At 41.6% G+C, this 20655-nt stretch overlaps 1 protein-coding gene across 2 annotated transcripts; it reads left to right on the top strand.

The window, feature by feature from the left end:
- Positions 1 to 7880: 7880 nt before the first annotated feature.
- Positions 7881 to 15759, top strand: LOC103716714 (WD repeat-containing protein 44-like). 2 transcript variants are annotated; one of them, XM_039115617.1, is made up of 8 exons: positions 7881 to 8192; positions 8536 to 9688; positions 9812 to 9902; positions 10021 to 10178; positions 10256 to 10307; positions 13591 to 13670; positions 13837 to 13879; positions 13978 to 15759. In XM_039115617.1, the coding sequence occupies exons 2-8, from the start codon at positions 8555 to 8557 to the stop codon at positions 14523 to 14525; spliced, it is 2106 nt and encodes a 701-aa protein (XP_038971545.1). In that variant the 5' UTR covers positions 7881 to 8192; positions 8536 to 8554; the 3' UTR covers positions 14526 to 15759. The 2 variants fall into 2 exon arrangements, with proteins under 2 accessions (XP_038971545.1, XP_008803044.2); XM_008804822.2 differs by having other exon boundaries at positions 7883 to 8192; positions 13786 to 13879.
- The last annotated feature ends 4896 nt before the right edge of the window (positions 15760 to 20655 follow it).

The following is a 20655-nucleotide window of genomic DNA, read 5'->3' as shown; positions in this document are numbered from 1 at the left end:
AATGCGAGATTTCATCTGAAAATCAATAAGTTGTAGGTTTGGGCTCCCCCGTGTCCTCATATATGATAACGGCCGCCAGTTCGACAACACCCACTTCAGGAAGTTCTGCTCCGAGCTCGGCATCGACCATCGTTTCACCTCAGTCGCTCATCCGCAGACGAATAGAGAAATCGAGATGACAAATCGTACCATCCTTTAGGGACTCAAAGCTAGACTTGACCGATCTAAAGGGCAATGGGTTGAAGATCTTTACAATATCCTTTGGGCCTATAGAACTACATTCTAAGTCCCCACCGACGAAACTCCCTTCAATTTGGCTTACGGAACAGAGGTGGTCATCCCTTTGGAAATCGGGCTCCCATCACTAAGGGTGGAGAACTATGATGCAGCCTCCAACTCATCCCAGCTAAGAAGTAACATGGATCTCCTCGAGGAAACAAGGGAGACTGCTCGAGTCCGCATGACAAGATATCAACAAAACACCGCGCAGTACTACAACTCCAGGGTAAAGCTCAAGCTCTTCAAGGTGGGAGATCTCGTCCTAAGAAAAGCTGAAGCTTCTCAACCTACCGAGCAAGAAAAGCTCGCCCCAAACTAGGAAGGACCATATTGAGTCGCTCGAGTCCAGTGGCCCGAAGCGTACAAGTTGGAGTCTCTTGAAGGGACCCCCATTCCCCGAAGCTGGCACTCCGAGATCCTCCGAATGTATTATCAGTAAAGCCCCCCCAGGGGTCTTCCGTGTTTGAGAACACAACCAATAGAGTATTTCTTAAGATTTTCTATTAATTATTCAACACTTCTTCTGATGTTAATCTACTTGCGAACCCCAGGACGCCCCCAAGATGGCTCGAGTCTTTAAGGGAAGCCTGGCGATGCCCCGACCAAGTTCGGATGCCTTGACCAAGTTCGAGATGCCCCGACCAAGTTCGGAATGCTCCGTAGCACCAACCTCAAGCTCGACTCCCTCAACCTTAAGTCTCTCCAAACGAAGGCCCGACCAAGTTCGGATGCCCGATCGAGCTTGGATGCCCGACCGAGCTCGGATGCCCGATCGAGCTCGGATGCCTGACCAAGTTCGGATGCCTCGACCAAGCTCGGGATGCCCTGACCAAGTTCGGGATGCTCCACAGCGCCAACCTTAAGCTCGATCTCCCTCAACCTTAAGTCTCTCCAAACGAAGGCCCGACCAAGTTCGGATGCCCGACCAAGATCGGATGCCCGACCAAGTTCGGATGCCCGATCAAGCTCGGGATGCCCCGACCAAGCTCGGGATGCCTCGACCAAGTTCGGGATGCTTCGCAGCGCTAGCCTCGAGCTCGATCTCTCTCAACCTTAAGTCTCTCCAAACGAAGCCCCGACCAAGTTCGGATGCCTCAATCTAGTTCGAGATGGCTTGCTGCAACGACCGCTAGCTCTGCCTAATGATGTCCCGACCAAGTTCAGGGGCGCCCAGCTGCATTGGCCGCGAACCCAGTGTCCCTCGACCTCGGGTCCCACCTAATAGCGCCTCGATCGAGTTCGAGGTCAAGAGACATGCAAGCTCCGATTGCAGCTCAGCCTTGGTCTACACTGCCATTAAGCTCGAGCCCAAAGACTCGGTAGAATTTTTTCAGAAGCTGAGCCCAAAAACTTAGCGGAATTTTTTCGAAGTCTGAGCCCAAAGGCTTAGCGGGATTTTTCCGGAAGCTGAGCCCAAGGACTTGGCAGGATTTCATCAAAAAATACCGGAATCACCTGTGAAAGCGAATGATGCGCGGAGTTCAATTCAAGCAGTCAAAGATAAGAGTTCGTTGATTGCGCAAGTAAAAGCAAACTCGAACACACAATGAAATTCGAGAAAGTATGTATTTCATTGATAAGAAGCCCTAAGGATGAGTATAAAATTTGATCTTTAGGCCAACCCACATAGCCGTACAATAGCAGCAATGGCCGACCTCATTTCTAAAAAGGAAAGAGAAAAACTAAATCCTAAGGCATTTCTGGAGCAGCAGAAGCCTCGGCGTCGACCTCGAGGTCAACCACGACAATCACATCAAGATTCTCAGCAGGAGCCGCCCCGGGGTCCTCTGCTGATCTGTCTTCACGAGCATCCGTAGTGACATCGGGAGCAGCTTCAGAAGCCCCTTCAGGAGCACCTTCGGCAGCTTCTCCAGGTGGAGCCTCCCAAGCGGTCTACTTGACCGCCTCGGCCTCGACCCCAACGGCCCCCCGTTCAGCCTCCGGGCTTTCGGGCGTGCTGCCGATCACGCAGTCGTCCTCAAGACTTTCGGGCTCGCTCTCGTCCTCGACGACCCCCAGACGGGGCTGAATACTGCTAAGGTCGAACTTGGGGCAAATCCACCACATCTACCTCCGAAAGTCTTTGAAGCCGCGAATGAGCCTGTCTACTGCTTCCTCCTCCATCAGCTCATGGAACTCGTCCAACTCGTGGAAGATCTGCACCGCATTCTGGGCTTGCTCCAACGCCCTTCTCTCTCGAGCTTCGAGTTGCTCAATCTTCAGCCGAAGGACCTCGGCCTCATACTTGTGGCCGGCAATCTCGGAGCAGGCATCGACCAGACGCGCCTCAGAGGCGCGAAGCTCTGTCCTGGCCAGAGCATACGAGGCCTTCTCTTCATTGAGGCGCTCAACCGCGGATTGTAGCTTGGCCTTGACAGCTTCCATCCTTGCGGTGGCCTCTCTCCGCGCAGCCTCGGCTTCGCTGAGCTTCCTCTCGACATCCTCCTGCCCCCTTTGGCTCCTCTGAGCCTTATTTTGACACTCGGATGCCACGGCGACCAGCATGTCGATTTCATGAGAGTGCTGTAAAAAAAAAGAAAGTAGAGGTGCGCAGAAGTCGAGAATTTAAAAGGATATGAAAATTAAAGCAAGAAGATGACTTACTCGGATGGCAGAGCAGTAGGTCTGATCGACAAAGCTGCCGATATCGACAGCCTCGAACTCGGCTCGGTCGGTATGGAGCAGCGCGCAGCGGACTACTTCGCGAGCGACTTGCTATCATGGAGGGTCGAATCGCCCTCGCAGACTGATCATTCCGGGCAGAAGGGCCTTCTCTCAGAGCGGCTCCTGGCCCTCGACGAGCTTGGGATGTCAGCCCTTGAAGAGCTTAGGAGGCTGGGCCTTGTTGAGCTCGGCAGAGAAGAGCTCGGGACCTCGCGCAGAGAACGACCTGGCGAGGTTGTTGAGAAATGGGGGTCGGGCAAGCTGGGGCCATAGGATCCCTCGCGCCCCTGAAAGAGCTCGCGCGCTCGGCGGGGGGAGCTTCCTTCTGGATGAACTCAGAAGTCCCGACCTCAGGGTCCCCCACCTCAGTGGGTTCAGGAGTCGAGGCCGTCCTAGCCTTCTTCCGGGCACGGGATAAGCCCCGTCGGTCTCGGCTGCCCTCTTCTTGTACCTGGCGAGGAGGGCCGCATTGCTGGTCACCATCTCTGCAATATCTAAAGAGGAGAAAGAGCTCAAGTGTCAGATCGACACTAAAAAAATGATGATAAAAAAGAAAATGAGTAAGATAAAGGACGACGAAACAGGGGAGGAGCAGTGCAACCGCCCTTACCCTCGGGGCGCGTCGAGCTCAGGCCAATATTCACCAGAGCCTCCTCGCTCAGGAGATCTTTCATAAGAATGTCTCCTCTCGAGGCTGCGAAGAGCATCAAGAATCTTCTGCTCGCTCACCGAAAGCTTGGGGGGAGTGTTGATGGCCTTGAGCTGGGGCTGCCCTCATGACGGGTCAAATTTCCACGTGCGCTCGGAGGAGAGGAAGAAAAATTTCTCCTTCCACCCACGAATAGAGGAAGGAGCGCCTCGCAAGAACGGCCTACCGCTTCGAAGGGCAAGGTAAAGTCATTCTCCGTCCACGGGGTTGGATTTCAACATGAAACACCAATGGAAGATGTTCACCGAGGTCGGTATCCCATGCGTGAGGCAAAGAGATAAAAAGCTGATGATGGTCCTCCACGAGTTTGGAGCGAGCTGTGCTGGGATGAGCTGGTACGCCGCCAGGAGCTCGTTCACGAACCCATGCAGGAGGAATCGCAGGTCGGCCCAGAGTGTCTCCACGTACACCCCGATCCAATCCGGAGGAGGTCTCGTCATCCGGTCTTCCGGCCTCGCGGGCTCAAGGCAAAACCCGCGCTAGAGGAAAAATCGGGTGCGGATCAAATCCAACTCCTCCTCGGCCAAGTTCAACCCGACTCCATCTAGGCCATGGCCCATCTCCGATGCAACCTCCCTCCTACGAGAAAGGTCCCTACTGGAAGATGAAATACCACCTGACATTGTCGTGCTCACCAAATAGAAGAAAACGAAGAAAGAGGAAGAGGAAGAAGGAAAAGAAAAACGACAGTCCTCCAAGCAAATATGGGTAAGAGACCTACTGTGGGTTTCACCGAAAATGCCGCCGACCGAAAGCGAGGGATCAAGGCGATCACCAGAAAATGCCTCGGAACGCCGCTGGGGAAAACTAAACAACAATTGAAGAAAAAAGAGAGAAGAAGGTGGAAGAAGAAGAAGACAATAGCTGCGGCGGCCAAATGAGAGCTTTTAGGGCCAGGCCAGGATTTATATAGACCCCCCCGACAGCTCAGATCGATAGAGCCAAATCGCGCCTCCTGTCTAAATCGTACCACGTGTCGGCCTCGGAAATCGAAGCAGTGTATCAACTTGGATCAACGCTTTAAAAGCAGAATCGAAGCGGCATCTCGTCGGATACTGGATCCATAGCATGAACCCGTGGCCCGAAACTGCCTCGAAAAGCGAAAGGCCGACGCCTCGTGCTCTCGTTAAAGATGCCTCCGAAGCGCGCGAAACAGCGGAGCAACTTAAAGCCGTCGGATTCAACCGGCATGACGAAGATAATTACTTCCTTCGCTCGAGCTCGCAAATGGTTCGAACTCGAAAGTCGGGGGGTAGTGTTGGAGAAAAAAATGGATTGCCCAAAACATGTGGATATATCGCTGGCACGTGATGACGAGCGCGACGGCGCCCGACCTCAAGGCGCTCGACCTCAAGGTGCCCGACCTCAAGGCGTCCGACCTCAAGGTGCCCGACCTCAGCACGCCCGATCTCAAGGCGCCTGACCTCAAGGCGCCCGACCTCAAGGTGCCTGACCTCAAGGTGCCCGACCTTAAGTCGTTCGACCTTAGAGCTCGCAGCCTTAATGTCGGTTAAGTTGAGCCTGATCGACCTCAAGCCCAAAGGAGACCTTGTCACAGGACAAAGCAGACCTCTCCACTCCACCGGAAATCAAGTTCCTCTCCTCCTCATCCGGGATCCAATCCCGCGATCTTCGTCCCAGCAACTGTCAACGATTAAATGCACACGATCTCAACGGACCTCCAGCTAGCCCAAAATCTCGGGCCATCCATGACAACTCATTAATTCACACGATCACGTCCAATCATGACGGTAACTCATTAATTCGCACAGGTAACCCATACACCCCTCTTATAAAAAGGGGGGACTTCTTCCTTCTAGGGGGAAAGATCTTTTTTTTTTTACATAACCTCTCTGCTGGCTCCACCAAAAAACCCCTCTGACTTGAGCATCGGTGGGCCGGCGCCGAAACTTCCGACCACCGGCTTCTTGCAGGTCCCCCGGAGAAAGCTGTCCACCGCCGCACCCCCTGCCGGAGCTTCTCCTCCTTGGTCCGCGGGCACCCCCGGATCCAGTTTCCAGCAACAAGGATATTTCTCACATTCATCGAAATAAAGTGTCATGTTGGAATAAAAAGATGCATCAATTTAGATCACTAAGAGTGAAAGTAAACATCACCTTAATATTTAGTATTTTCTATTGCACCTTCAACTAAAAGGCGGGTGTCACATGTAAATTGGACAAAGGCAGCGGATCACGATCTAGTGGTTTTCTAAGAGGAGCAAATTCCAAGTTCAAAACTTGGGAGACTTTTGGTATAGGATGATTATTCCAAAATTAAGGATGATGTAGGTAGAGATAACGAGATCACGGTACGTGGTTGTACCATAATGATCTTATTTTGTTATAATTTCAAATCATTTTCGCTCCTCAAATCACCATCCAACCCCATTCAATATTGAAAAATCTGTCTTTGAAGTCGAGTATCCAAGGTCATCCTAAGGCTGATTGTGGGCTGAAATTTGGGGACAAAAATGCCTCTTAGCCTAGCAAAAAAATTCTATATCAATATACCTAATATATGATATCAATATTATACATTACATTATATTGATATTACTTATATTGTATTTATGATACATATTATATTATAATATATTATTAATCATATTATTATTTAATTATAATTTTAAATCATAATAGAAATATATTATTGAACTTTATATTTATACTATAAAATTATTTAATATACTTACTTCTATTTGCCTCATTTTTCTAATCAAAATAATATTAGTATTAAATAATAATATACTATAAGTATAAATACAAAATTAGTTCTATAGTAACAATTAATATATTTTTATATAATTAATAATTTATGAGACTAATAAATATATTTTTATGGAATATATTAATAATTTATTATAATATATTTTATATGATTAATAAATATATTTTATGAAATATAACAGATGTAGTTTTGGTATTATATAGTTTACTGGGCATACCAAATGCGATGATCTTAGATCATCGAGGATCATATTGTTTTAGGGTAAGGATAACCAGATCTAAGTTATATTTGGGTATTTCATTTCGGTTACCAAATGTCACTGAGTGAGAGGTGTTTCCCTCTCTTTATCTCTCTATAAAGTAAGTAAATTAGATGTTGCATGGTAGGCCACGGCTATAGGCCAAGCACTACATTAGCTTCCATCTAGGCTTCTAGCCATTGAATAACTCTGTGGTGGTATAGCTTTTAATAGTTACCTAACTTCGAGGTTTTTATCAAGAAGTGGGAGGGGCTGCGTCACTGACTCAAAGGTTTTATATAGTTGGACTTTTGCACAATCTTAAAGCCACTGGTTTTACGTTTTTTGGCCCCTTTTACATGTCACAAGTCATGTCCTTTTCCATTTATATTATTTTGTTCCTTTGGGCTACCCTACAAATCTCTACGCTTGTCTTGCACTCTAAAGTGGCACTGAGATTTAAGGGCCCGACTAAAAGCAACTCATCTATCAATCATTAGGAAAGGCCACATCATCATTAGCAAGACTACACAATCTACAGCTACTATTCCTGTACCTTTACTTCTCCATTAAATGTCACTAGTAGTGTCATTATCTCTGTTTATCACTTGATTCCTTAACATAGTGTAAATTAAATTTTACTCTGCAAGTTTTGAGACTTCTCATTAATATAATTAATCAGTAAAAGGACTTTAGTCTATAGAAGAAAGAACTCATTAGATGACATCAAGTTGATAAAGATAATATCTTTACGGCGAACCTTGCTTAGTTGTCATCATTAAAACCAAGGCAAATTAGGCCTGCCGGTAGCCTTTCTGGCATCAACTAAGTATGGTATAAAAGTAATTTACGAGATAATCATAGATTTTTCTACTTGGTTGGTAAAAGGACTCTAAACCAAAAAAAAAAGGACTCATGAGATGACATCAAGATGATGAGAACCATGCTTAGCTGTGTTGGTATAGAAACCAAGGCAAATTTGGTCCACCAATAGCATTTCTGGTATCAACTACAGTTGAAAGGCGAAAAAAATCAACAAGATTAGTGGATGTATTCCCTTGATGCTCAACCTTAGAGGTGTGACATTTCATGGACAATGATGTTTTTGCATTGACCTTAGAGGTGTGCAAACTAATTAAAGAGAAAATTACTATAGTTAATGGAATAGTAGTGTCAATTTCTAAAAGTTAGGGCCTGCTCACTTTGACTTGGACTTCCCCTGGCGACCGCCCGCAGAGATTATTTAAAAGGGCGAAACCGCGAGGAGAAGCGGAAGCTGAGGGGTCTTCCATCTCGTTTGGGATGAGATTTTAACAGCGGCAGCAGCAGAAGCGAGGAAGAGGAAGCAAAAAAGAAAAGAAAAAAAAGGATTTTTTGTTTTTTAATGAGAGAGAGGATAGAGAGGGAGAGCTCGGAGCGAAAAGTCTTATCATAAATCCTCCAAAAATCTCGTTTTCCGATGCATTCGGAAGAATCGATCCTTTCTGTTTCGTAGGAATTTATTCGGAAGAGCAAGTGGAGAATTAGGGTTTTTGTTTAAAAAAAAGTCTTTTCGAGTAGATGGAATCGCAGGTAAAAGGACTATCATTTTGCCTATTTTATTTGATTTTTTTTTGCTTGTCCTTGAATTTTTTCTGTGCAAGATTGTTTTTTTTTCCACTTTTTTATTATTTCCTTTTTGATTTCTCTTTTAAATTCGATGCACCCAGGTCTAGATTCCTTGGCATTGTTTTTTTTTTTCCTTCCTGGTAATATAGATTTAACTGGAATCTTTAAATTATTCAATGACTGTAATTTATATGTCCTCTTTGTTTGTATTATATTTTACTTGTATGTTTGAGAGAATTTAGGTTATTGTTGGTACTGTTTAAGGGGCAAAAGTATAGATTTTGAGATAGATTTTCTGTGTGTGTAGATTGTTCTGAAGTGAAACGATGAGGGCTGAAAGATATTTTGTTGGAGGAGGAGGAGAAGAGGAGGAAAAGGAGGAGTTCTTTGATTTGAGAGACGATGTTTCAACGGTGTATGATTCATGCCCTGGTAGTCCTGGTCGTCGAGATTCTTGTTCTGATGAGAATTTCATTAGTGTTAGTGATTCTCTGTACCGGGCTTGGATTGGAGATTTGATCAGTGTGCAGGGGCGTCGGAAGAAGTTCTTGAGATGGATGGGTTTGGAGCTTCGCAGTCCTCATGAAGATTGTGTTAGTCTGGGGGGTGATGTAGTGAATGATGACATGACATTGCCCATCGATAGAGCCACTTCAGATGGTCAGGCTGTTCTTCCGAGGAGCTCCGATTCGAATAATTGGACTTCCATGTGCAGCTCATCCAATGACAACACAATGCTCATGGTGGATGACTCAGGCAGGGATAATAATGCAACAAGCATTTGTGATGCTGGTTCAGACCGGATAACATCAGTCGATGAGTTTGAGAGAAGTCCTGGTATATCATCTTTTGTTCGACAAGTTATGCAGAGAGATGGCAACAGATCAAACAATTCCAAGAAGACGGCAAGGAGGAGGAGGATTGGATGGTTGTGGAGATTGGGAGCTGTGGCCTGCATTGTAGATAGACATTGGGAGGAGAATAGTTTAAGTCTTTCCACTTCTCATCAAAGTGGCAGTGCTAGTATCCGAAGAGTCAGGGTCCGTGCATATAAGAAGCGATCCAAGTTATTCTCTGCACTTTATGCGGGGCAAAATATTAAAGCCCATGATGGTGCAATCCTGACCATGAAGTTTAGCCCTGATGGACAGTATTTAGCCAGTGGAGGTGAAGATGCAGTCGTGTATGTGTGGTGTGTAATGGAGAGTGAGCGAACAGCTGAAAACGATATCCCCAAAAACGATCACTCTTGCATATACTTTTCAGTTAACCATAATTCTGAATTAGTTCCTTTACATGCCAATGACGAGGAGAAAAAGGGAAAGCTGTGGAGTATGAGGACATCGGATTCAGCTTGTGTAGTTGTACCTCCAGATGTCTTTCAAATATCTGAGAAGCCAATCCATATATTCCGTGGGCATGAAGGGGATGTGTTGGATATTTCATGGTCGAAGAGTAAGGTAAGTTTTTATATGTATAAAAAAGTATGCTTCTATATGTGCTTATGGAACTTAATTTTGTTTAATTGTTTATAGAGATAAACCTGCCAACAATCTTCTGAATGTAAAAATATGCTTATGCAGTATCTGCTTTCATCATCTGTGGATAAAACTGTCCGACTGTGGCTAGTGGGATGTGACGACTGTCTCAAAGTTTTTTCTCATAATGATTATGGTACACTTTATCTTCGTTTTTATGGTTTTTTTCATATTTCTCTATCTTTGGTGCATGTTTGCTGGATTCCATCATGCTGTTCTTGTAACTTATTGAGTATCTGTGATGCCTTCTGCAGTAACCTGTGTTCACTTCAATCCTATCAATGAAATATATTTCATGAGTGGCTCTATAGATGGGAAAGTACGTATCTGGGAGATTTCAGGATGCCAGGTTGTAGATTGGACAGATATTAGAGACATAGTCACTGCAGTATGTTACCATCCAGATGGAAAGGTTGGTCAATCTGAATTCTGTGATCTTATTTAAACGAAATAATACGATAACAATGGTCTTATTTTTGGTTGTTGTAGAATGGAGTAGTTGGCTCCATGTCAGGCGATTGCCGCTTTTATGATGCAACAGGTATACATAATTTCTTTATATATTTCATTCGAAATGTCATTGCATCTCTGCTCATCTATTATAGAATGACTAACAAAAAGTCATAAATCCAAGCTCATTATGTTGTTAAAAATGTTCATCATAATTGTTATACTTAATGGTTGCTTGATCAAATTATATCTCCACCATCAAACTTACATTCATTTATGAAGAACCTCCTACTGCTGAAATCCTAATGTTTGTATGTGATACGGTTGTCATCAATTTTTGTTTTCTCCAGTTTATTTTGCTTCTTCATTGAATTATGTCCATAAGATTATTAATGAAGAGAGCCTGTGTGTGATAAATTTCCATATATCATATCAATGATTTATGGTCCTAACTTTTGAAGCTTTTGGCATTTTGTATTTGCATGCAACTTATTGCAATGACCTTAAGCAATTTTTATAAACTGCATGGCCCTAGTAAGAGAAGAAATGGTTTTTGGAAATGTTTGATGAAGAAATTATTATTGCATTTTTGTGGTTCCAGATTTTATTAGATGATTGCTTGATATGGTTGTTGGGGTTCTACTAGATCTCCATTCGGAAATGAGAGTGATTTCTTCGATATTTATGGAATAATACCAATCATTATATAAGCAGCAATAGCATGTGACTGACCTTGGAGGTACGGAAGTACACTTTATTATGGTGAGTGGTGGTCACCCTGTTTGTCCTGTTGATTCCTACTGTCTTTTGCTTCTGTATGCTTGTCTTGTGATAGTCAATTCGATATTGAACTCTCGACTCAATGTTTACTAGCTACAGGCCATCATTGTAAAAAAATGAGCTGGAAGTCCTGTTTAGTTGTTATACAAGGGTCTGAAGTTTGACCTATCAAATGCTTTTAATGAGGCTCTTGTCACGTGAAATTTGGTTCCGAGAAAAGGATAAAACTGGTTCTTGTCCGATGAACTCTTGAAGGATGTATGGAAAAGAGGGGAAGACCTAAGGGAACATGGATAAAGGTTGTGAGAAAAAGTAGGGAAAGGCTTAAAATGGTATTAGAAGTGGCTCTAAATAGGAATGTTTGGCGAATGAGGTTCCATGATTCGACCATAGGTAGTTGGACGAGGCTGGATGATTATCGTCATGGTTAGATGAAACTGGATACTGTATCTGATGGCAGTTGGCTGGACTCATGGTGCTTATGGAAAGAAATATAGAAGCGAAGAATAAAAATCTTGTTTAAACTCCCTATGTGTGTCTGAGAGAGAGGGAGTTTGCATGATTCTTAATGGGGACTTGTTGTTTGGTGGTCAAATTGCATGTGTCTTTTGGCATCCTCCACCTCTACCTCTCCCCAAATAATTCCAATTTGTGTATCATATTGGTTTACTGATTTTAGCAACAACTTTGTTTCTAGAATTACATATCATATTAAGTACATGAACTCTCATCAACAAAAGCTTCCAGGAAATCCTTATTGACTACAGTAAGTACTTTTAAAGTCCTGCTGCCTATTGTTTGAGATGATAATTTTAGTTAGGTCATAACATTGCTTTTGCATTGCTCCCTGCACTAGCCTTACTCTCATTCATAACATTGTTTATTTTGGCATGCATCTTGTTCTTCATTTGGACCTTGTCTTAAAACAACAATTACTACCTGAAACAGGAGTGGGTGCAGGTGCAGAAGCAGATCTTTCAACAAATTTAGAACAAGAAGCATTAAGGAAAAGGGTGCAGGAGCGAGTTTCTTAAGAGATTCGAAAGCGCATACAGCACCCTAAGTAGAAATATCCTACTAGTAAGAAACAAACATACAGCACCTTAAGTAGATATATCCTACTAGTAAGAAGCAAAATATTCTAGAAATTATTCGTTATTCGTTATGGTAATCAGCAATCAATTTCCATTTGATATATATTTTAGTATGTGTGAGGGTCATGAGTTTATAAGTGATTCAACTTTTGCCTGCTTTGCATCCCATAACATGAGGGTTTGAGTGAAGCTCTTTGGACGTCATGTGAACCATTTACAGATCCCCTGATGCACTCGCCTTTGAACTGCAAATCTGTGTTTCTTAAATGGAACCATGGTCTGCCGTACCAGTGCGTACTGGCCGGTACGTACCGGTCCGGCCTCAAACCGGTACCGGATCAGTGTGGAATCCGGTACCGGTAGCTTATCATTGGAGAACAGGTATAGAACCGATACGGGACCGGTACGGACCGGTATGAGACCGGTCCGGGCCGCCACCTGTACGCTGACCGGTACCGGTATGGCGGACCTTGAATGGAACCCTTATGGAGCATGTTCTCTGCTAGAAGGTAATGCATAAGATACATGACTCCTATCTAGAGGTTCTAATTTGTATGCTCTCCTAGTTTTATAATGGTTTCATATGATGCATGTGGACATGCTGTGAAGATTTTGTTATGATACAAGTTGACCCAAGAGTACTATGGCTTAATCCTTCACCTAATAAGACAGAAAGTTTCCATATTCTACTAAGTTTTATTAAAATGAATTATAGCTGCAAATGTCAAACAACATATGTTATGTTGAATGCCTTGTGTATATATGTGCATTACTATTTATATTACTGAAACCATCACAGAGCACTACATGATATCCAAGTATAACCTAATGCATATACAAATGATATACACATGCTGCATGTGTATGTTTGTGCATGTGTATGTGCTCCTTCATTTCTCCCAATTCCAGATTTGTCTTTCATCTCATGCTACTAAGTGATTGCTCCATTTATTGCCTTGGGGGGAAGGTGCACAGTTGAGTAGTAAGAATCTTATAAATTTTGATGGAAAGTCATGCAGAGTGAAAAAATAATAAGAACATTCAAAGTTTAATGAGAAGCTTGAGGAGATTATCCATTTTAACTCTGAATTATTATTCTTGCAAATCCATCAAAAAAATAAAACTGCAAATGTCATGGAGAAATGCAAAAACTCTCTCTCTGGAAATGGTAGTTGGCAGTTCCCTGAAATTTTGCTAAAATGATAACCTTGGACTTTGAATTATGGATAAACTTAGACATTTCATTGAACAGCAAAGACTTTTTGTTTTCCTTTAAGTAAGAAAACATGTATCTATTTCCATGTTGGGTGAAGTTTCTTGAACTCTATTACTGGCTTAGAAATTACTAGATATCTCTATAGTCCAAATATTAAATTATTAAGAATTATTATTGTTGTTGTTGTTGTTTGGACTGACGGATAACTTGCAGTCAATTTATGGACATTCTGGTCTTGGATGTGCATGGTAAAAGGCTTATGGGTTTTATTTGGCATGCTTCAGATAATCAGCTACACCTAGAAGCTCGCATCTCCCTGCTGGGTAAAAAGAAGTCACCTTACAAGAGGATTACTGGTTTTCAGGTAGTTATAATCAATACACCAACTTTAACATGATATGCAAGTTTTTTCATTTATGCTTGTAATTTTCTTATAATTCTTTCTCTCCATGCATCATGATTGTAAAATCTTTCTCCAGTTTTGCCCATCTGATCACCGGAAACTAATGGTCACTTCTGCTGATTCAAAGGTTCAAATTCTTCATGGGGTTGATATTGTTTGCAAGTACAAGGGTATAAAACCTTGGACCTACTACTTTCCATTTCCTCAGATACAGGCCAAGTGCTTGTCAATCTCCAGTTCTTACAGATCATATTTACTCCTACTCTAGGTCTTCGGAATTCTGGAAGTCAGATATCTGCCTCATTCACTTCTGATGGGAGGCACATTATTTCTGCCAGTGAGGACTCGTATGTCTATGTCTGGAGTTACAGTAGCCAGGATGCACCTAGATCAAACCAAGGGAGCCGCACACGGTCTTGTGAGCGTTTCTTCTCCAGCAATGTATCAGTTGCAATACCCTGGCAAGGCATGGAATCGAGAGGTCCAGTTTCCGACCTCTCTCAGTTTCTTCCACTCCAACAAGTTCCTGACAACCAAAGCCAGCCAGGCTTAAGGGGTGACAACTCCCTGTCTATGTCTTCTGGTAGTTTTAGTCGTGAGTTCTCGGAGTCTTTGCCCAAGGGTTCGGCAACTTGGCCAGAAGAGAATCTTCCCTCGAGCTTGATGACCCCACCTGCATTGCCAAAATCCCAATACAAGTTCCTGAAGACCTCTTGTCAAAACAATTCTCATGCCTGGGGTCAGGTGATTGTAACCGCTGGATGGGATGGGCAGATCAGATTGTTCCAGAACTATGGATTACCAACTCATGTGTGACAATCTTCTATCAACAGTTATCTGGGAGTTTGAAATCCTAAGAGTCGATGCTGATCCAGCTTCTAATGACATGACACAAAGAACGCGATGTGCTTGGTGCTTCTTCCAAGTTGGTTGTGCACCAGAACATCAACCATCTGGGCGGTGCTAAAGATTCGAACCAGAGAGGAGGGGCCCTTGAGGATTTTGACAGGGCCAATGGATGATGGGGCTCTGTGGGTGAATTATTGGTTGATTTGTGCATCATAGGCAGGATTTGGGAGTAGGGGTCTTTCAACTATGGGGCCCTTGACATGATTTTTGGAGACAATACTGTCATTATGTTGCGACAAACAACATTTATGTGGTGAAGCAGCTGCTTTGGCGCCAAGTTGTGAGATTACGTTGTTGGACATACAAATATGGTTAAATAAAATGCAATTCTTTGATTTATTTTATCTACAGATGCTCATGGATGGCTACTTGGAGTGGAGGTTCCATGCACCGGGATGGTTTCAGATTTCTTGTGGGGTCTAGGGAGAGGTGGGAGTTGCAGATGTGGTTAATTTTGTTAAGAGAGATGAGCTCAGGGATTCATCGATGCCTCACTAATTTGTATGCAACTGCATGATCAAGGGGGTTGGTTTTCTGATGTTTCAAACTCTTTCCTGGTTTTCCTCCAGGTCTTGCTGGTTCATTAATAATCTTTTCTGAATATGGTTTGGGTCTTGAGAAATTGTAGAATGGCTGATGGTGATCTCTTCCTGGATTTGATTCCTTAGGCTTGAGAATTATTGGGTGATGGAGATCTAGCATAGCCCTTAAGGGACTCGAGAATTATAAGAATGGCTAGAACTGGCTAATTATTTTACGCCACTTCTGTAAGTATAATCTTTTGAAATTGGATATCTTGGGTCATGCAATTCATTTGTAGGGTGTCAGCAGGCTGGGCTAGTCCATCTCACAGTCTGACCAAGCTCGGCGTAAGATCATTAACAGGAGCTGTTTATGCGACATGCATGGGTTTAGCAAACCTAAATCTTTACCAGGTCTGTTCCATTTACATTCATAATGTTTTATCCTAGATGTAATCTGACCCAACTCTTGGGTCCACAACTAGTTGAGAAGTCTCATGTTGTACTGATTCCAGTCTAAGCTATGGAATCGTTGTTGATTTCAGACAGCAAATAAACCAAAGAAAGCTGGTGCTTGGTTCGTCATCAATTTGTTGTTTCCCACTGTATTATTTCTTGGACAAAAAGAAAAAAATCATTTGCTTAATAAAAAAAGACTGAAACTTCAACAGTCTTATGGAATTCATTTCTACAACATTTATACTCATTGTAGGTTGGTAACGTTGCTTCTTGAGTATTTATATTGTTTTATTTGCAATTTGTGTATGAAAACAACAGCCCTTGGAAAAATATAATCTCATGTTTCTCTTAGAATCCACAACGGATTTATATCTTTTTTAAAATTTAACATCCCTTTGTGCTGCGGTTCATTTAAAATATCAGGAGAACTTGTCCTCTATTTAATATGAAGAGAATAAAAATCACTTACTCTCCTTTTGTGACACCTTAGATCCTACCGAGGGATAATATAAAGCCAACATTATATTTAGCTTTCAAATCCATCTCAAAAATCATAGAATAAATAGAAATCTAATTTTATTATCTATTAAATACAATTAATTTTGGTTCAGAGCGTGTATATCCAAACATAATTATTGAACCTATAATCTTCAATATTCAGAAAATCATTGACTATAAATTGATAGTCAATTTAAAATACTAAAATTCTTCTATAAAATTGCCAAACTTGCTAATGCGAACTCCAAGTCTGGACCATCCTTCGTTTCTATCGATTATATTCGTCTCGAGTGAGAAAAAAAAGATAAAAATAGAGGTATATGAGCGACAGCTTAGTAAGTAAACCTTTAACTATTTTATTGAATTAAGCATAAGTTTTTTCATATCAATGCACCATTTAAAAAAAATAACAAATATTACAAAATAAGTATTTTATAGTACAATATATTAAAATAAGTCATAAAACAAATCATGCATGAACAAATCATCCATCTTTCATAAAACATAATTCCAAGTTTATATTGCAAATAAATTCGTAAATCATTCTTCACGTCATTTAATCCTATCATGGATCAAAACATTGCTCAGATATGCGTACTATGGTCACTATAACTCGTGAAAGGGCCATAATCGACTGTATGTCATAATTTGCCAACTATTATACCTGCTGGCGAGGTTTTCATACTAACTATTATACCCGCTGGCAAGGGTTGTTACCAACTATTATACCTGCTGGCTAGGGCTGCATGCCAACTATTATACCCGCTGGCAAGGGTCGTTACCAACTATTATACCCGTTGGCAAGAGTCGTTACCAACTATTATACCCACTGGCGATAGCCGTTACCAACTATTATACCCACCGGCGATAGCCATTACCAACTATTATACCCACTGGCGATAGCCGTTACCAACTATTATACCCGCTGGCGAGGGTTGTACATAGCTATCCAAGAGCCTTTCAAATACTTATATTTTTTTCTCAAAATAAACACATAATAAATGAAAAATACTAAAAGACATGATTAGATTTATATTTCATAACAAAGCTATTTCATAAACATTAATAGAACTATTTTTCATAATAAAACATAATTTTCATAGCACATATGCTGATCCATAATTTAAAACAAAAATATGATATTTCCACAAGTGATTCTTATGCAGGAAAAACTTGATAATTTGAAAAACAATAAAGACCATGAGTCACTTACCTCTTTTGTCTTAGTCCGTCAAATTTCATTAGGTAATTCAGTTAACCATATTAAAAACATTAAAAGCAAAATTAATTTCTAGTTGACGATTTTAATTAAAATAAAATAATAAAACATAAGGATTATTAGCCGGATGATAGCGTTCAACAATTTTGGGTGGGTCAGGCCCGAGCGATTCAAGCAGTAAATTATATGACATGGACTTGATCAGGGCCAAGGTCGTCTAATATAGTTTATCATCAGTAGATTCCATAGACACTTGCGAGGCCAGGTAATCAGTTCGGTAGGCGACCCGAGCAACAGGACAATTTAGGATCTCTTTTTAGGGATCAACTTAGGTTTGTAAATCAGGTCGGCATGACCCGATTTTAGGTTCCTTGGATCTTTTGAGAGAGCAAGTAGAGAGAGGAGAGAGAAATTATAGAAAGGAGAGAGAAAGTAGAGAGAAGAAACAAGAGAGAGATAGGTTCTCTCTCTTCTTCTTCTTTTCTAACTTTTCTTGTTTTTTTTTTCACTCTTTTCCCATTGACAAAATAGGGGAAGGAGGAGGCGAGCTGGTGGTTGTGATCATGGTGGTTCAGTGAAGTAGCGACAGGTGGTGGTGGTGGGTAGCCGACAGCGACGGCCGGCCAACCGAATTCAACCCAAAACATGGCTGAATAGAAGAATTTTGGCTTGGCCATCCTCGGATTCCAGCCCGCTCGTCGACGGCTGGAGGTCCTGATAGATGCAGGGAAGGGGTTGGGGCTCGGCGATGAACGCCGCCGGCGGTAGTGGTTCGAAAAAGGGAAAGAAGGACCGATAAAAATAGAGAAAATACAGGGGGTCTAATTTTCGGTTGATTTCTGGCTGATTTCTCGGCTAGCGACCGTGATGTCGGGTCGTGAGAAGAAGAAGAAGAAGGAAAGGGGAGGAAGGCTAGGGCATTACCTTGGCTCTGGAGGCGTTCGACGGCCTTGATTTTTTGGCAAACATGAAGACAGATAATCGTGAGCTCAACAGGAGAAAAGAGAGAGAAATGAACTTGATGATCGCCGGTGGAGGTCTATTGAGGGGAGGGCTCTAAATAGGAGTGGAGGCTAGGCTTATCTTAGCCTTCGACGGAATTTGTGGTGGAGGAGGACTCTTCCTCCTCCTCTGTGACGATCAACTAGGGCTTTGCCTGTTTTTTCACTGAAACGGCCCTTTGGGCTGCAATTGGGGGTTGGGCCAGGCCAACAGGCCGGCCCAATGAGGCTGGGCCTCACATTCTTCCTTCCTTTAAAACATTTCATCCTTGAATCTTAGCTTACCTTCATTCTCAAACCAATGGGGATGATCAAAACTAACTCTTCTATACCCGTCATATGCCTAACCATACAAATCATAAACCTAAGCTTAAGTTGTACCCATTACTAGACTTTAAGTTTAACCCATGATCAAACTTATTCCTCTAATACTGTAATTGTCACGACTCAAGACTTTATCCAAAAAGGTTAGTCGGAAGATATTTTTTGGATTCCTTAGTCCTATATAAATACCCAAAATCTCCTTGGCGAATAATCGATGTAGGACTAAACACACGTCCGCATGGATCCTCACATGCTCTCTCTGTTCAAGTCCTGACGTTTTCGTCTGGCTAGGGATTCAAATTCATTAAAATCTAATCATAACCAAATGATCGGTTTATGGTCAGCCTTCATGAATTCGTGCTGCAGTTTTCTCTAGTTTACATAGGTTATGAGCCGGTTCCACTCTGATATCATTTGCAACAATTTAAGATCTCATCTAAAATGGCTAGTCCGAAAATATTTTTTGAGTTATTTAGTCCTATATAAGTATCCAAGATCTTCTCGGTAAATAATCGACGTGGAACTAAATACACACCCGTATGGATTTTCGCACCTTTAGCCCTTAGTTAGTTAGCTTTATTTCTTAATGGCTTGCTTCTTGAGTATTTGTATTGTTTTATTTGCAATTTGTATAAAAAAACAACAACCCTTAGTGCGAATTCTGTTAGCCCATGTGAAAAATATAATCTCATGTTTCTCTCAGAATCCACAACGGATTTATATCTTTGTAAAAATTTAACATCCCTTTGTGCTGCGCTTCATTTAGTAATCAATGAAGGAGACAAAATACTTAAAAGGAAAGGAATCGGAATTGACCGATAGCCAATGCTAACAATAGAAGAGAAATTTACAAAAAGGTTAATATGGGAAGACTTTCCCGTATTCCAGATGCGAGAGTTGCGACAGAACAGAACAAATGAGCGATTGCAACAGATACTGATTCCAAAATATCAGGAGAACTTGTCCTCTGTTTAATATGAAAAGAGTAAAAATCACTTACTTTCCTTTAGCCTTTAGTTAGTTAGCTTTATTTCTTAATATCCGTATGGATATATATATATATATATATATATATATATATATATATATATATATATATATATATATATATATATATATATATATATATATATATATATATATATATATATATATATATATATATATATATATATATTATAAGAATATATATACAAATATTAATTTTTTAAAAAATATTTATATAAATTTTAATATTTAAAAAGATGCGTATGTAAATAGACGATTGCCTTAAAATAGTATTTAAGAAGAGAATTTCACCTCCTCAAACAAACTATAAGTAATCCAAGACAAAACTTGTACTGATCCAATCTACCTACTTTCTTATTTATGGCATAGACGAGTCCAAATTAGCCATCCCCGCTATCTGAGCCCCTACTTCCAATCATAATGAAGGCAAAATTAGATCCTGTATATGCCTATTTTCTCTCCCTTATTTTTTATTTTTTTTGAAATGGAAGATTCGTACAGTTCTAATAAGAATACATCTAATAAAATCAAAAAATAATAAATCTCAAAATACTTTAGGGGCTCGTTTGGTTCGCGGAAAAAGAAGGGGGGAAAGTGTGGTCAACGGGAAAGTAATGAGATGCCTCTTGTTTGGTTGGAGTTTTGAAAGGAGAGAGAAGGGAAAGTTAAATTCCCATGGGAATATGATTCCCACATTTCATGGAAAAGTCTTTCCCATGAGAAACATGGGAAAGTTACTTTCCCATGAGGCAGGAATTACTCCATTTTTACTTTTTTCCAAAAAGTCCCTTCAGCATTAAAGAAGCATTAAAGAGACATTAAAAACCTAATTTTTATTAAGGGCATAATAGAAATTATACATAACTTTCCTAGGAAAGTGGATGGCCAACCAAACATAAGCACTTTGGAAATTTGTCACTTTCCCATGGTCAACCAAACATGCCAAAAGTACTTTCCTAGGCATCCTCTTTCTAGGAATTTGTTTCCCAGGAATCATATTCCTATGA

The sequence above is a fragment of the Phoenix dactylifera genome, chromosome 18 (genome assembly GCF_009389715.1).
Source record: "Phoenix dactylifera cultivar Barhee BC4 chromosome 18, palm_55x_up_171113_PBpolish2nd_filt_p, whole genome shotgun sequence".
In the NCBI taxonomy this organism is placed as follows: Eukaryota; Viridiplantae; Streptophyta; class Magnoliopsida; order Arecales; family Arecaceae; genus Phoenix; species Phoenix dactylifera.
This window is presented reverse-complemented; position numbering and strand designations above follow the sequence as displayed.

Coding starts and splice junctions, on each gene's coding strand:
- LOC103716714 (XM_008804822.2), top strand. CDS start 8,555: ATGAGGGCTGAAAGATATTTTGTTGGAGGAGGAGGAGAAGAGGAGGAA. Junction 10,308..13,590: donor CCGCTTTTATGATGCAACAG/GTATACATAATT, acceptor GGCATGCTTCAG/ATAATCAGCTACACCTAGAA. Junction 13,671..13,785: donor AGAGGATTACTGGTTTTCAG/GTAGTTATAATC, acceptor ATCTTTCTCCAG/TTTTGCCCATCTGATCACCG.